Here is a 16740-nt window from a genome sequence, read left to right as displayed (position 1 = left end):
GAGTTTTAGCTTTCGATTTTTCTATAGATGAATGTTTCGAAAGCACTCGAAAACCTGAATAGCATAAAATAAACTCAGCTTTTGTGTGTATGCACTTAACATATGGTCGTTTTGGTTGAATGAATCATCTTTTTAGGTCATTGATTAACTGTCATATAATTTGAAGAGCAGATAATGAATGCCTAATATGTCAGATCACCGCAACGTCAAGTCTACCCACTGTCATTAAATATTTACCACCACTTAGAAAGAACAGCTTTTCTCATCAGTTCCCTTCATATTAATAATGTCAAAGATGGCATTTTCATCTTTAAAAGACATTTGGCATTTTGTCCCAGCATACATGCTGACCTGACCTAAGAGGATCTAAAACAGATTCTTCCCAAATGACGTGTAAATAAAAATGTAGGGACGTTAAGACCCAACACAGACATTACAAGCATGTGTCTGCCCTCTTAATCTGGGCTGGTTTGCAGATTTTCACCATGCGTTCATGAAAGAGAGAGAACGAGTCAAGGATGTGCGGGACAGTATTGAGTTCAGACTTCTGGGATGCATCATTTTGCGTCTAACCTTCTGTATCCAGCTAAAATACTTCTGATTTCATTAATGGCACATTCCTCCCACTCAGTCGCTGTTCTGTGCTTTCACTAAGACCCACACTGACTCTTGTAGCTCTCTCATTCATCTGCTGTTTTCAAGTGACTGTTACCTCTAACAAGCATTTTCGCTTTAATCATCTGTCTCATTTTTGTCTGGGGACAAGGATTAGAGGATGCCCCCCACTGAATCTCTCATCTGCACATTATAATACAACTTCAGTACCAACCCCCTCTTTTTCTGTGATCTGTTCTCGACTGCAGAGGCTCAGATGTAATCCTAAGTAGGATACACAAAGAACCATCTTGAATTCTTAAGCCCAGTTTAGCGCACTTTCTTGAATATTGCACAGTGAAAAATGAAAAAATGATTTTGACATGAAAATCGTGTCGGAATTGAGTACAGTTTGAAATGGCTGGAAAAGCATATCTAACCATGTTTTATCTCATTCCTTCTCTTTCCCGGCCCCCCTTTTTCTCCATATTTCTGATTTTTTTTTCTTATTTCTTTCTTTTTCCTCTATTCCTTTGTACATGTCTGTGTCCTCCATCTTTACACTTTCTTCAAATCCTTGTCTCTGCACCTCTTTCCCGTCTATTTTTCTATCCTCTGTCCAGCATGTGAGTTGATGAACCAGGGGATCCTCGCTCTGGTCACATCCACGGGCTGTGCAGCCGCAAGTGCCCTGCAGTCTCTGACAGACGCAATGCACATTCCTCACCTCTTCATCCAGAGAAACGGGGATGGTGCGCCCCGCACTGCCTGCCAGTTCAACCCCAGCCCAGACGGAGAGAGCTACACCTTGGCCGCCCGTCCACCTGTTCGAATCAATGACGTCCTGCTTACGCTTGTGTCAGAACTGCACTGGCAGAAGTTCATCATCTTTTATGAGAGCGACTACGGTGAGTTGGGACCAATACAGAGCAGTTGATGGTTAAATGTATCTCATAAACATGGTATTCATACGTAAGATGATCTCAGCTCTTTCATTTAAATGTAAATGCTCCACAGCCATCTCTAATGGCGGGGGGGAGACCAGACTGCCACTGAAGTAAAGCCATATTAACAGTAAGAATTCATATGCTGGAAAGAATAGACTGAGTAGGAAGTAAGATGAAAGAGCATCACTGTGCCCACACACACACACACACACACACACACACACACACACACACACACACACACAGTGCATGCACACAGCTAAAAAATAAATCAAAGTTAGTATAAATTGTAGGGAAAAACATGATCTCATCGCCTCATTCAGCGTTATTGGCATCCTTATGAAGAGGCAAGTTTGAGCCTAATTGGCTCATTTGTGGCACCAGAGAATGACAGTGTTTCCCAGCAGTACTTTATGTATTCTCAGATGTTCTCCATTTTCATTATTCTCACCACGTTTTCCCTGTGGACCAGACCTTTTCTGACCCACATTTGGCAAAAGGCAAAGGAATGTGGATCGAGGAGTGATTGGCAACACAGCGCAAGGACAGAGACATGAAGAGAATATATTGCTGAAATGGCGTTCCTCAGATGATACTTTGCTACTGCTGGCTAATCTTTTTAGTGCTTGGAAGAGTGCAAACTAGGAGGGAGTGTAAATCTGTTTTATTTTTTTCAGGGCAGTGGAAACTACAGTTGATGTAGTGTATAGTAAAGCAAGCCCTCAAGGGAGTACAGCCACCCACTGACCCTTTCCAAGTTTCCACCCCACGGTTTGGGCGCTATGGTCAACCACAGCGCTCCATGTGAATGTGTGGGACGTGTTGTTTCACATTTACAGAGATCTGTCCTTGGATTTGTTTCTGACATTGGCACTCTTTGTAGAAAGTGCACTATCAGCATTGCATTGGATCGATTAATATCCCACCACGGAGGAGCATCTGTCTCTCTATCTGTCTGACAAGCTGCTTTGCTATCTACCTTTCCCTCTTTCTGTCTATCTATCTATCTGTCTGTCTGACTAGCTAGCATGCTTTCTGACTCTCTGTGCTGCTATCTATCCATTATCTATCCGTCCTGTCTGTCTGACTAGCTCTCTTTATGGCTGACTACCTGTCTGTCTGTTGACAAGCTGTCTTGTTTTCTGACTTTTTTAGCTGTCCATCTATGTGTCTGTATTTCTTTTTGACTAGCTGTCTGTCTAACTAGCTAGCTGCAATAGCCTTCTGGCTGTCTTACTATCTATCTAGCTATTCGCCTTGTCTGTGTGAGTAGCTAGCTGTCTTGCTGTTTATCTGTCTTTCTGATTGACTTGCTGTCTGTCTGACTAACTAGCCCTCTGTTTGAGTAGCCAGCTGCCCGTCTGACTTTCTATCCATCCGCCTGCATTTACAGCCCTTTGTAAAGCAGTTCATTACACATGCATTCACTGAATTATGTTCTGTAAGGAACTTTTTCTGTACAGCACAGTACACTATAGCCTTAAATTACAAGTCCTGTGAGAGGGACCCTATGCCTAACGCATGAAAGCTCAGTTTAACAAGGCACTGTTGGTGAGAAATTATGGATGGGAATACTAGTTCTAACAAAACAGCCTTCTTAAGTCTGCTAAATTAGGTGCTACAAAGTCAGCACCATTGACATTTGCGCTTGTGTTACACTGTTTAACTCTGCACTCGTTTAATTAAGGAATGTAGTGGCTAATTAGGATCCTCATCACAAAACAGTCAAAATACCCGTGGTGCCTGCCTTGGAGCGGTACTACAGTGACCCACACCACTGCCTTGAGAGAAATACTGTCTGCAAATCTGTGTTGGCGCTACTTAGTATTTAAAGAGATGGTGAATGCTGAATTTGAGCGTGAGACGTATGAGTAGGGAGAAACAGCTGCAGCAGCTCACTCAGTTTTACTCAGATTATGTGTGGGTGTGTGTTTGTGTGTGCAGCGTTTCCCACAGAATGACGTGGGACTGCGGTTATATTCGTCTATCGGATATAGTGGGTTATTTCTTTTTTCACCATTGTAATTCTACTTAATTCTCTCACACCGGCTTGCCTCACCCCGCCTCCGTCTGCCTGTGTGCTGCGTTCACTTTCTTCTTCAGCAGTACGTTTTATAGACGCCCAAAAACGCAACTCACCTTTTAGACCTGCAATTCAGTTCTCACCACAGCAGGTGAGCTGCGGCTGGAGGAGGCTCGTCGTTAATGATGTAGCGTTTCGAAAAGGAATGGCATCGACACCAACCAGGCGCACTTACAAGCTTTTTCAAATCAGTGACGTGAGTAGGCCTGCGTCAAACAAGAGAGCACCACAGTCAGTGCATCTACAGGAGGGACGTAATTCCAGAGAACATCTGGCGTCATTCACTCAGATGGATAAAAAATAAGAATAAAAAAAAAAATACTAACATGGGTCCCCAAATATACTTTGGTGGCCATCACTATACCCGGGCGGGAAACACTGTTGCGGTGGGTATTGTAAAACATGTCATTGAGTTTAAAAAACGTTTTTAATATACTTAAAGAAATATAAATGTGTTATTCAACAAAACCCTTATTTCATTCAGCAAAAGAAGCCAAAGTCTTCAAATCTCAAGTATAAGAAAATACAAATTCTACTAAACAAATAAACAGGTTAATATTTACTAAAATTTGTCTGAAATTAGAAATGGATCAAAGAACGAGGAAACGAGATTACAGCCTTTGGTGTTTGACAGTTTCTGAGACTCGGTCGATAGCAGAGAAGTGCTGAAGTTCAGTAGCTAGCGCCGCACACCCACACTGGTGCTCTCAGTTGTTCGGCCTGATTAGATGTCTTTTCAGTTTTAGTTTTTTTGAGAAATTCCTGTGGATTTGTTCAGGTAGCCAAAGTCTTTACACTTAAAGAGTCAGGGAGATGTCAGTCAAGTGCACTGTGTACACACTCACTCGATCCTGAGGAGTAGTCTAATCAAAAGAAACGACAAACACTTCTGTGAATGTGCTCCGCTGTTGGCTCGGAGCTTAACTGTCAATTTTAGACCTGAACATGGGATTTGCTAAGGAACAGGATTAAAAGGCTGCTAGTTATGAAAGTATCTTTCAACGCAAGATGAAATGTTATTAATTACATTACATATTACATTAAGTGAGGCTGCCTCCAAATGCCACATAATAACAAAGTCAGAGTTTGAAAGAAAAAATCGCAAGAATTAAAAAATCTTTAAGAGTTTAGGCCGCTGTAATAAGTCCTCTGGCAGCTTAAGCGTAGTCAACACATCTCACCAGTTCTCAGGTTTCTGCACCTGCTTCTAGAGTTTAAAACACTCCTCATTGTCTGTAAAGGTCTCAGAAGTCTGGTCCCAGAAACACTGTACACTTGAGCCTGTTGGTGGTGGTCTGTTTGCGGTCAGCTAATTGTTCCTAAAGTTCAGTCGAAGTGGAAGCAGTCGAAGCAGCTGTTCATTACTATGTGACACACAGTCTCTGTCTGCGTTTAAAACCTTTAACAGCCAATCTGTTCTCTGCTGCTTCCCACAAAATCTTCAGCATCCACACTGCTCTCAACCTTGTGATTAAATCCTGAACTATACCTCCTTTCTTAGTCTAAAAATGTGTTTACATCGTTTTGATTTGTGCTTTAAATGTTTTGTCCTCGATTTCCAGTTTTCAGTCTCATTATGTAAATCACTTTGAATTGCCTGCAAAGGTTGCCTTTAGAGTTACTGCTGGTTGTTTTTAAAGCTCTTAATGGTTTTGGACAAAATATCTCTGATCATCTGAACATCACCCACTAGACCTGTGATATCGCCTGTTGTTCTCAGAATCACATCCAAACTTGGCGAAGCTGCTTTTAGCTGTATCCTGCACACGTCTGTAAAATCACTGTAAGATTCATATTATTCATTCACTATCATCTATTTGTTTTTTTTGAGTGTCAGTAGACAGGTTTCTGTCCAAATTTTAACCAAAGTTACAGAAAATCAGCAAAAATGAACATGCTAATTAATGCATGTTATATTAGAAGTGGAGCAGCTGGTGGTGCTAATTCTCCAGTCAGGTTTCAACCAGTGCAAAAGAAGAGGTCGCGATGAAATCACATCATTAACAGAGCGCCAGTCAAAGCTCAAATGGTGGAAAACATGATGGGAATATGTCAACTCTGTTTCTTTCATGTGTTAATTTTATTTGACTACAGTTTACGGATCTGCCGTCTCTTCTATAAAAAGGTAGTGCAGGTAGTTCCGCCTCACATCATGCCCTCTGCATGCCCACGCTCTACCAGAAATGGTCAATGCAAAGAACCGCGTGTTGATGCATACAAGCCTGTGGGACTTTACAGTGAATCATGGCAACAGATGAGAGGAAGAGAAGGAAAACACATTTTTCTGGTGCAGAAATCGAGGTGCTCTGCAGTGCACTCTGTGCGCCTGGCAGCACATTCATGTTCACTGCAGTGATTTTACTCACAAAAAACAACTGAAGTTGTACTTCTGATCCATGAACAGTATTAGACGATGTTATTAAAAATTATTGACGTTCTGCAGTTCTGCAATTCTTTGATGCTGTTTGATGTAATCTCGGATTTCTATAACCAATGGCGTTCCTCATGATGAATTTCATCAGTTCGTTAGCATACAGTCAGGCCCTCTCCTCTGCGCTCCGGGGGTAGAATGTGATGGTGACAGAGCTCTGATGAAATATTGAGCAGACATTGATTTAAGATTGGAGTTGGCTCACATCTTTTCAAGTTGAAAGGTGCTTATTGAATAGTAATGGCACACAACAAGCGCAAGTAAATAACACTGCTGCTTTGAATGCTTATGATAACCTGAATCTGTGATTAACGTTTGACATTATGTCGCATGCTTTATGTACGCCCTGATTTACTTTCTCAGTCCTTTTCTGTTTGCCTCATTTCATCCAGCTGTTTTTATGTACAAATGTAAAATGTGCACAAAAGCAGGTGTATGAAAATGCCTGATTATAATATAAATTCTCTTTGAGCAAAAACAAAGTTAGTTAGCAAAGTTTGTTTACGTTCTGTAATCACAACCTGAGGAGGAAAGAGTGAAAACAGCACAAAGTATTTCATTCGACAACATTTGGTCCATTACACTTAGTTTATTCAGCCAGAGGCCTGATATGCTGCTTAATAAGAGTTGATTCAGAATCAGCCATTAGCAGAAAAGTTGGCTGTGTTTCACCACGGATTGATTTCTCAAGTTCTTTTAGTTATTTCTCTCAATCATTCGGAGCAAATCAGAAACCAAAAAATTTACTTCAGGTGACAAAAACACTCAGAATGGATTATCAGGTGTATTAAAGGTATGAGCAGGTACAGTTTCTCCAGTAGATATACAGAAACATTAAATACTTATTAACCATTTTCTCTTTCATATACTGTAGTATTCCCTTTTATTTCCCTGATTAATCTCCCTAATACAACACATAATATGTATTTTTCCGTTTATGATTATGTGGCGTATTTCATCGCTAACTTTTCAGAAACTCTGCTTTCATCTGTGTTCCTACTTCTCCGATCACCTTTCATGAGCGCAGAGGTTTGGAACATCACATTGCTTCCAACACATGCTGTCAGATCAGTGATCATCAAACAGCAGATATGAGATTATGTAACTTTACTCACAGCGCAGGAGCTCAGATCAGGTTCTCAGTGAGCTCTCGTCAAAGCCTCTCAGTCTTCTCTCTTCAGCATTCTGTCTATGTTTAGCATGAAAGGGGCAGGAAGTACAACGCCGTGACATCCCCTTCACTCGGAGAGTTCCTCCCATGATATTTGTCACGCTCTTGATCCATCTCCAGTAGCTGTAGTGCTGATCTTTTTGGTGAGGTTTTCCAGAAATGCCTAGATGTAATTATGTTCTTCATCATGTGATTAGTTTCATTAATGGCTACAGGTCATGTGACGATTATTTTCTTGATTGTTTCATCATGAACTGTAAAGATGATGGGAGCTTTTCAGAAGCCCTATTTGAGGCAGTTAAAGTGCTTGTTTTATCCGACTAACAGTTCAAAACCCACGTATATTCAGGTCACCATCATCACCATCACCATCATGTAGAACTAAGACAACCAGAAAAAGTCACATTTAAGAATGTGGAACCAGTGAAATGACCAGGTTTCATCACATTTGGTGGCATGGGAAGCTCTTTTTATTCTCTATAGGAAACTTAGCTGCTATCCTGAGTTATTAACCAGTGCAGAAAACGTGTGTGCTGTGGTTTATTTTTAACATTACAGTAACACGGCTGCAGGGTGCCTTGAGATGGTTTATCAAGTATATATCCATATATCAAGTATATAAATCTATGTACACAGCACGAGAGTAAAACATGTGGCTCATTGTCTGTGGAGTCGGCACTGTCAAAGAATGCGTTTTTCTTCTTCTGCCATAATCAGATTTGCTGATTGACTGTGACTATGAGAAGACACCATGCTGATCTGTGATGATCAGCGCGTTGAGGCCATGTATGTCCATCTACTGCAGTGTATAACTGTCTATAGAAAGATGGGAGTTTTGATTACTTCAGAAGTCTGACAGATCATTTCATTCAATTACTTTTATCTGATGTTTAAAACTCATATCAAAACAGACAAAATGTCAAAATGAGCATGTTCAGAAAATGTATTAGAAGCATGATTTCTCTGCACTGAGGCCATCTTAATCGAACGTGTAAAGTAGGCGTGAACTTTGTGTGATGGATGTCTCGATGTGGTGTGATAAGGCTGTGTTTTTCCAGCGTGCTGTGTCATCAATTTGTTGAGAGATGTTAGAAAAGATAGAGCACCTACTCTCACGTAGCCCCAGGCCTCCCACTGCAGCATAGAGAGAATAGTTCAAAACCTCATTATCTGTATTAGACTTATCTAGATAATTGTTATTAGAATCCACCGAATTTCTTTAATCCTTTTGTTTTTGGCTGGTGAGAGCAACGCCAGGAACTCCAACAGGAGAGCGCAGGGTGAGTTTTGTGTTTTATTACAGCTTAAACAGCTGGCTTCTCCGACCTTAGGGCCAAAGAGTAGCTGGGTGTAATGAAGTGTGTCAGGGAAGCCAATTCACTCCAGTCACCACCAATGCATCAGTTGCATAAAAGGCACATTATGTAAACAGCTTCTGAGGCTTCACCTCTTCTGGTTCTATTTGTCATTGTACATTTTCTGCACATAATTTGATTCTCTGTTGTGAGAGAGCGTGTTCCATAATTTCTTTCACAAGTAGCAGAAATAACCTTATTTTTATGCTGTTGTAGCTCCGTAAGAAGCAGGACGACATTGTGCTACAGCAGCAAAGCGTCTTTATGTGATTTTGCCTTTTGTGCCTTCAGGAAAACAAGAGAGGACAAAATTATATGATAATCCTATAACTGTAAAGACCCTTTATGCCTTCCAAGATTCAGCTTTTTTTTAGTTTAGTTGTTTTTGGTGCTTTCTTAATTTTGTCCATTTTTGTTTTTCTGTCTTCCCTCCTTTCTCTTTCTTTGTCATCCTTCTCTCTCTCTCTTTCATAGCAAATACTGTTTTAACCGTTGCAGATTGCAGCCATGCTCTCTGACAGTGCTGAAGTGTAGTCATGTGCCTCAGCTTTTTATTTCAGAAAACACAAAATAGACCCAGCGCATGTCAAGGCCACAAAAGTTCATCTCCCACTCCCACCCACTGAAAAACAAACTTGACGGCAAACGCTTGCGTTGCCGTCAAGGACCGTGCAGCCCCTTGTGCATTGTGGGCATTCTTCTCAAACTGACCAGAGTGCTCAGATATCAGGCGAAACTTTCATACACAAACAACTGCTTGTTGTTGCATTCAGATGACATTGACTGAAACCGCAGTTATGGGTTGAGTTCCTGCAGTGAATCCGAAGATATGGTTTTATTCCATTTGATTTTACATTTGACCATGACCAGACACAATGCAGGCTCATGCTCATCTCTGCTTGTTTTTTTTGCAAGCAACCATGTCTTTAAATAGACAGCGTTCTGCAGAGTGGCAGCAAATTGAATAAGTCAGTCATGCCATGCTTTGTTTGAAATCTGACACAACATGCCTGTCTCTGTGCCACACTTGCTCTAACAGTAAGCTACTGAAAACACCCTGAATACAATTCAAGAGTCACTGTTTCATCTCTCGCTGTTCAAGCAGGTATTAAATGTCCATTATTTTAAATATGAAACTTGCATAAAGCTTGTTACATTCAACCCCAAACCAGTCAGATTATTTTTTAACCAAGTTTACCAAAATCGCCTGCTCTGCTCACATAAGTGATCTTAAAGGATGGCTCCAGGAATGGTATCGTCATTGTGTTGGACCATCTGTCTGTCCACCACTTTGGTCCAGACTGAAATATCTCAACAGTTACTGGATGGATAGTCATGAAATTTAGTAGAGTCATTATTGGTGCCCAAAGATAAAGCCTAATGACTTTAGTGATCCCCTGACTTTTGCTGTAGCACCACCATGAGGTGTACATTTGTGGTTTTGACTGAAGTGTCTCTACACCCATTGGATGGATCATTAAATTTGGTACGGACATTCAGATCTCCATCAGGGTGAATTACAGCAGCTTTCGTCATCCCTTCACTTTCCATATAGTTCCATCATCAGGTAAAAATTTAAATTACCTGCAAAACTAATGACATTCTCCTCAGCCTTCAGCTGTGCTTTGTCTTTGCTGCAAATTAGCGAGCGCTAACATACTAAACCAAGCTGGTATGTCAGAATCCTACACACAGCCTCACAGGGCTGTTAGTATGGCTGTAGACTCGTAGTGTTGTTGTAAAGGGTTGCAGTATGTTATCAGTATGCCTTTGTAAATGCCTCTTACGGTGTGCTTGCACAGTACTCACCGTTGTGGGTGTGTAAAAAGAAGCCAGCTATTGATTCTGTGTGAGAGGGTAGACAGTGGGTAGACTATCTGCAAACAAAAGCTTCTGTAAAATTGCCTTGTCATTTTATCATAACAAGGAGAGTATAAAAGGCGACTGAGGCACGGTTATAGGAAATCTTAAGGAAGGGTCGATTTTCTTGAACATCAGTAGGCTCCTTGGCAGGTCTGCCTGAGTTAACATGAGCTTAGTAATGACTGTGGAGCAGCTACATCTGTCTCTGCCCACCCTGTGGTGACTGGCTCTCTGTTAGAGGAGGAGAGAATTAGGCTGGGATTAGGTGTGAGATTGATTAAGCTGCTTTTGGTCCCAAGTAGGAGGTGGTTCCTAATGTAGAAAGTGCATTTATAACACAGGCAGGGTCTGAACGTAGACAAACACAAAGGATATCTCCTGCAGAGTCTGGAGCAAGTCAGTAATGTGTAATGTGAGGGTTAGTGTGTGTGACAGATCTGAGAAAATGAAGCAAGCCTTTTGGGAGGAGTAAAGACACTCTTGTGCAGGGATCGATTATATTCTGACAAATTCTCACTCAATCTGAGATGGATTTCTCTGAAAATATTTCTAAATATTGTAACATACCAAATAGTCAGTTTTATAGATTCTTGCCTATAAGAAGTTATTTAAAAAAAATTAAAAATTAGTCCCCTTTTGAAACATGTCAGCATCAGTTACAGTGGACAGTGTGTATAAAATGTTACAAGGAGAGAGGAAACAGCAATCTGTACTATTAAGATAAAATGGGCAGAAGAGTTGGAAACATATTCTTCAATGAAAGTCACACAACTACCAATTTGTTATTTTGCAGAGAATTTGCTTGGAAAATAAAAATGAGATATGTCTTGATCCCAGAAATCTTTTCTAAATATAAACGATGATTAAGCTCTCAGTGCTGGAAGTACTGTGGTGGGTATAATGCAAATAATCTTTTATTCATGAGTATTATTAAACACATTTTTGTAAGAATTTTTTGATTTTGTAGAAGAGGTTTTAAAAATAACTGTATTTAAAAGGAGAGCAGATTTGAATACCAGCAGGCCTCAGTCAATGATAATTATTTATTCAGGATCCTGAGAATCACAGCGCCGGAGAACATGACAAAAGAAAGGAACAAACAACCCCCAGATTTAATAAAATGGAAAAGTACGATTTAAGGAGCACATCTTATGGAGACTGATCAAAGGAAAATAGAAGACGTGTCTGAAAAATCGTGGACTTTAGATGAAAATATTCTAACTACATCATGAAAATGTACCAGAAGGTTAGTTATCAGCGTGTCCTCTCCTTCTCGAACAGACCTGTGTGCAGTATTCAGCCTGTTGGCCATATCTGACCTGTGTTCAATTCAAACTTCTGATTAAAAATTCTTCATGAGTTGTAAATCTGGAAGCATATACGAAAATTGTTTTGAAAAAGTCAAGTATGTTAAAAGAAGACATCTATAATGACATACTCTCTCATGCACTTCTTATTGTGTCATCTGAATTAATGCAACATTTAGGCCATAAGGTCTGTAACACTGCCAACTAACTTGCCAGGTAATTTCACAGGGAGTGAACATGCAGGTGACCTTCACTAACTGGCTCTCCATAAGAATGGGGAGAAGAAAACATAAAATAGAGAAGGAACGGGGTATAAAGGGAGAGAAGCTGTAGAAACATGGAGAATACATTCAGGTTATGCAGTGTATATAAATACCATTCAGGAAATAGCTTTACACCTGATGGTGTATTAAACCTCATCTGGAAAAACTCAGGAGCCAGAAGGTTGATCACTATGATAGTAGGAAATTATAGGAAGTAAGACGTATACAGATACTGTAAATAGATATTGCTCCATTATTCTCCTCACTAACAAATATTTATTACCAGTTGGAAATGAACAAATGAATCCTGCATGACCACACAGAAGGCACTTAACCTTTATGTGAAAGGGTAAAATAACTGCTGAGGCCTCATTTGCATAGGTCTGTGCTGATGGTCCACAGTCAGGTGACAAAAAGTACAAGTTCAACAAAATGTCTCAGGCCTATTGTCTTAATTCCAACAGATTATTTTAACCCTAAACTGACCTAATTTAAAGATTTAACCCCACAGTCTTGTGCAGGACTGATGTTCCTGTTTTTATTGATTTCTGATGCTGCATTATTTCCAGTTTTTACTACTCTGTTTTAGAAGTGTGTCACCCCAAAAGCGTGTCAGCCAAACTAAAGTAGGGCATTTAATTTTACTCCCCACTTGGACTAAAACTCACATGGCGTATTGGAAGCCAAAAATGCAGTGACTGGACAGCATCTTTGTGACCATTCACCAGGCCTGGACTGAGATAACGATTCAGTCCAGGAGCTGCGACTCCAGCCGAGCCCACTCTGCACATTCAGATCAGAATGATTGTACGAGAAACATGGGAACATTTTGTGGACAGAGCTTTTCTTCTCTTTGTATGTGACCAACAAAAGAAACAGTGATGCAATATATTCATTCCTACAAAATGTATAATAGTGAGCTGCTGCTCTCTAAAACTTGCCAGATGAATGGACCACAGTGAAAGGACCATAACCCTAATCCTAGACCCCCTGCAACCAAACAATGCAGAAAAGCAGAGGGCCAAGTTTTAAGGGTGAGTAGTGATCATTTTAATGTCAATAGGCTCAACAGAAATCACAGTAAATGTTTAGTAAATCACCCATCCCTGTCCATAAAGCAGGAAAGCACAAACTGTTATCTGTGAAGTCGTGCGAGAGCAGAGAGATTATACCAACACGAGATGAGATCAGCGACAGTTTGTCATTACCGTCACTCGTTTGTCAAGCCACACGTCGTAGTGGTTTTGTATTGGACTGCACTATATTTAGAGATCTTGCTATTGATTTGACCACCTTTATTTCCATACATGAGGGGGTCGGAATATTAGTGATTTCCTGATGTGAACATTCAGTTTCCTGACATGCTGCAAACTAGCATTTTGTCATCAGTTCACTGTTCCCCCTACTCGCCATCGTGAATGTTGCAGCATTGCACACTATCTCCTTTAGTGGTACACCTTGTTTACGCCCCCCCTCTGAGCCTCACATTTCTCTTTTTTTTATTTAAAATCTGTTTTCCCTCAGTTGTGTTTGAAATCCCACCTCTACACTAAAAGTGGCAGAGCTGTAGGTACAGATCGATTGAATGTAGCTGCCTCCTCTTGTTTTCTAGTTGTAGTTGTTTTCATTCTTGCTTCGTGTTAAGTCTGCCCTGATGCTTGGGGCCTGTCAGTTGGCCTTGCCCCTGTCTGGAGCTGCCTTTTGATCAATGTTTTGATGGACTACTGTTCACGCACTGTTATGCTGTATTGTGTGATGTAAGACCATAATAAGTTTTTATTCACCTTGTATTTCTCTTCTGAAAAGTGTTGGGTTTGTTTGTCTCCACAGGCCAGTTCAAAACACATGATGTGCAGACAGACAGACAGACAGACAGACAGACAGACAGACTGTCTGCACATGTGATATGTGCAGATATCTACATACATCTAAAACAGCGACCTGCGATCTCTCTGTATTAATTGAATTTGTCATTTGCAGAGATTTTTTATGAAATGCTGCTATGTTGTTTCCAGAGTGTCTTGGACTCATTATGAGTGTTTCTTAATCAAAAGATTGTGTTTTATTTTAGCTACTAGAATGGCTTCATTAAAGGCTGTTAAAAAGTCATTATACAATTGAATCTAACTAAAAATGTCATTTTATAAGCACAGTTTGCAGCACAAATCCTGAGTAGTTGAACTGTTAATTCTTATTACTTACTAACTCTGGTGCATAATCAGCTGCTACTTTATCTTTTTTCCACATTTTTCTTGTTGCTTTTGTTACGGGGAGCAGTTTATAACCTTTGCTCGTCGCCAGGAGGTCCCCATGTGTTGTTAATTGCATTGATTGCAAAGGAAAAAGCTAAAATCCCAGTGAAAATGATTTCAAACATCTAAAACCCAGAGACGGTTAGCATGAGGAGAAGATGTAAGCTCAAATTACAAATTTCAGTCTTGAACTGAACTCCTGCTTCAAGCTGCAGAAATCATGACTGACAGAGTTACTGCTGTATGATGCACAGACTTTATGTCCATGCTGTAAGATATCAGTTATCCTTTTATTCAGATAGTTAATATAGACACGTTTACAATTTTACTGTGTTAACAGAGAGTATCTGTCTGCAGTCACTAAAGACAGAGCAGTTGAAACTGAAGCAGTATTTTTCTGACTTTCTGCCTCCCTGTGTTGCTGTAGTCCCTCTCGTGGCAATGCATAACATGCACAACACCTGATACATTTCAGATTTTTTTTATATATATATATATATATATATATATATATATATATATATATATATATATATATATAAAACACGCATATAATTAACTGATGTTGAAGCAAAAATAACAGTGATTGCTTTAAGTCTCATCTCAATTTTGAGTAAACACAGGTTGGTAGTGAAGCCATTTCTCAGACTTTTCTGCTTGGATTGCAGCACAGCTTGAAAGCTCAGTAAAAACCTCAGAGCCCTTTGATCATGATATGCTCATTTCCGCATTGCTCCAATCCAAGAGGGAGTCCCGCTTTAGTTACAACTCGAGTAAGATAGAGCTGAAAAGGATTTAAGAGCAACTTCATGGGGTATTTCTCAGTCTCCCTCCATCTGTCGCTCCTCCCTCTTAGATCACAGATACATACTGTTAAGTAAAGGATAGCAAAGGGACAGTGAGCAATCAGAGCAGTGAGAAAGTTGCCATTCGTCAGAGCGAGAGAGCAGAATGCTGATGCAGGAGAGGCGGAGAAGGGTAAAGTTTTGATATCTAAAACTTTCAGGAGTAGATTTGTGTTCAGAAACGAAGCTTGGGTAAACATGTCCAGAAATCAGACCTTTAATTCCACGTTAATCCTCTTTACTGCAGCCCCGTCCATGGCTGACACGGTTGCCCCATGGAAAAGCTTGCTACCGGTTTGGAACGCTGGCTTTGAAGTCCGATGTTTCTATCGGGGGTCCTCGAGTAGTTATCGCATGGTTGCTTTCCCTCGGCTTTTCATGGGATTAAAAGCTGTTTGTTTGTTACAGTATGTTTCTTCTATTTTCCATTTGAGAGATGCAAGGTTTTCACAGCGACATTACAGGATGTTGCAACTGAATGTGGTTTTTGGCTTTTTTTGATCAGATCTCTTGCTGTCCAGAAATAAATAAATAATAAATTTATTTCTATAGCATCTTTGATACAAAGCCAAAAGTGCTTATCTAATCAAGATCAGATGAAAAAATAACAATAAGATGAAAAATGCACGGCGGTGCAGTGGTTAGCACTCTTACCTCACAGTAAGAAGGGCCTGGATTTGAACCTGCTGGCTTCCTCCCACAGTCCAAAGACATGCAGGTTAATTTGTGACTCTGACTTGCCATAGGTGTGAATGTGAGCCTGAATGCTTGTTTGCCTCTATGGTGAACTGGCCACCTCGAGGGTGTACGCCATCGCTGGGCCGGTGTCAGCTGGGATCGGCTCCAGCCCCCACGGCGCTGCAAAGGATAAGCGGTAATGGATAATTGGATCTGTTGCCATGTGGATCCAATCTGAACTGAATTGTTATTGACGACGTTAGTAAGGCTCTAATAGGTAGATTGTTAAAAATCTGTGTAAGTTCAGCTCATTTATGCAGGTGGTACAGCAATCATGTTAAGACTCCCATATATGTCATAGTGTGAATAGTGATCCAAAACCAGCTGACGAAGCCTCTTGGATGAGTAATGACTGTCTAACTCTACAACTTGTTACGTTGAGCATATGAGTTAGTAATTTGTTTTCTTATTGAGTCATATATATATATATATATGTGTGTGTGTGTGTGTGTGTGTGTGTGTATATATATGATATACACACACACACACACACACACACACACACACACACATATATGTGTATATATATATATACACATATATGTGTGTGTGTGTGTGTGTATATATATATATATATATGGGTTTTATATAACAGATGTGTCACATTGAAGAACAGAACAAATATGAAATCACATTCTGTTTCGTCAATAGTCAATATCCATGTTTTTTTTTTGTTGTTGTTGTTTTTTTTTGCAGCCGAATATAGTACATAGAAAATATTGTAGCCAAAATTAATTGCATTGGTCCAGTCATGAAACAGCAGGGAAGGAGCTATGATTTACTCACAAACTGTGTTTGTGCTGCAACAAAAGGAAGGATTACGCCAAGCTTTTACCCATTGTATCCAGAGCAACTCCACCAAGGGTAATAGTTTCAATTTAGAGACAAAGA

General features: G+C 40.2%; 1 protein-coding gene across 4 annotated transcripts in view; it reads left to right on the top strand.

The window, feature by feature from the left end:
* The window catches only part of grid1a (glutamate receptor, ionotropic, delta 1a), a 230555-nt gene that overhangs the window by 134432 nt on the left and 79383 nt on the right, over positions 1–16740 (top strand). For all 4 annotated transcript variants that reach the window (XM_076743102.1, XM_076743103.1, XM_076743100.1 and 1 more), the window contains one exon: positions 1218–1502. In XM_076743102.1, the coding sequence (XP_076599217.1) occupies positions 1218–1502 (285 nt within the window). The remainder of the gene's footprint in view (positions 1–1217; positions 1503–16740) is intronic.

Source organism: Chaetodon auriga, chromosome 11 (assembly GCF_051107435.1).
Source record: "Chaetodon auriga isolate fChaAug3 chromosome 11, fChaAug3.hap1, whole genome shotgun sequence".
Classification (NCBI taxonomy): Eukaryota; Metazoa; Chordata; class Actinopteri; order Chaetodontiformes; family Chaetodontidae; genus Chaetodon; species Chaetodon auriga.
Note: the sequence above shows the minus strand (reverse complement) of the source record. Positions and strands in the feature narration are given on the sequence as shown.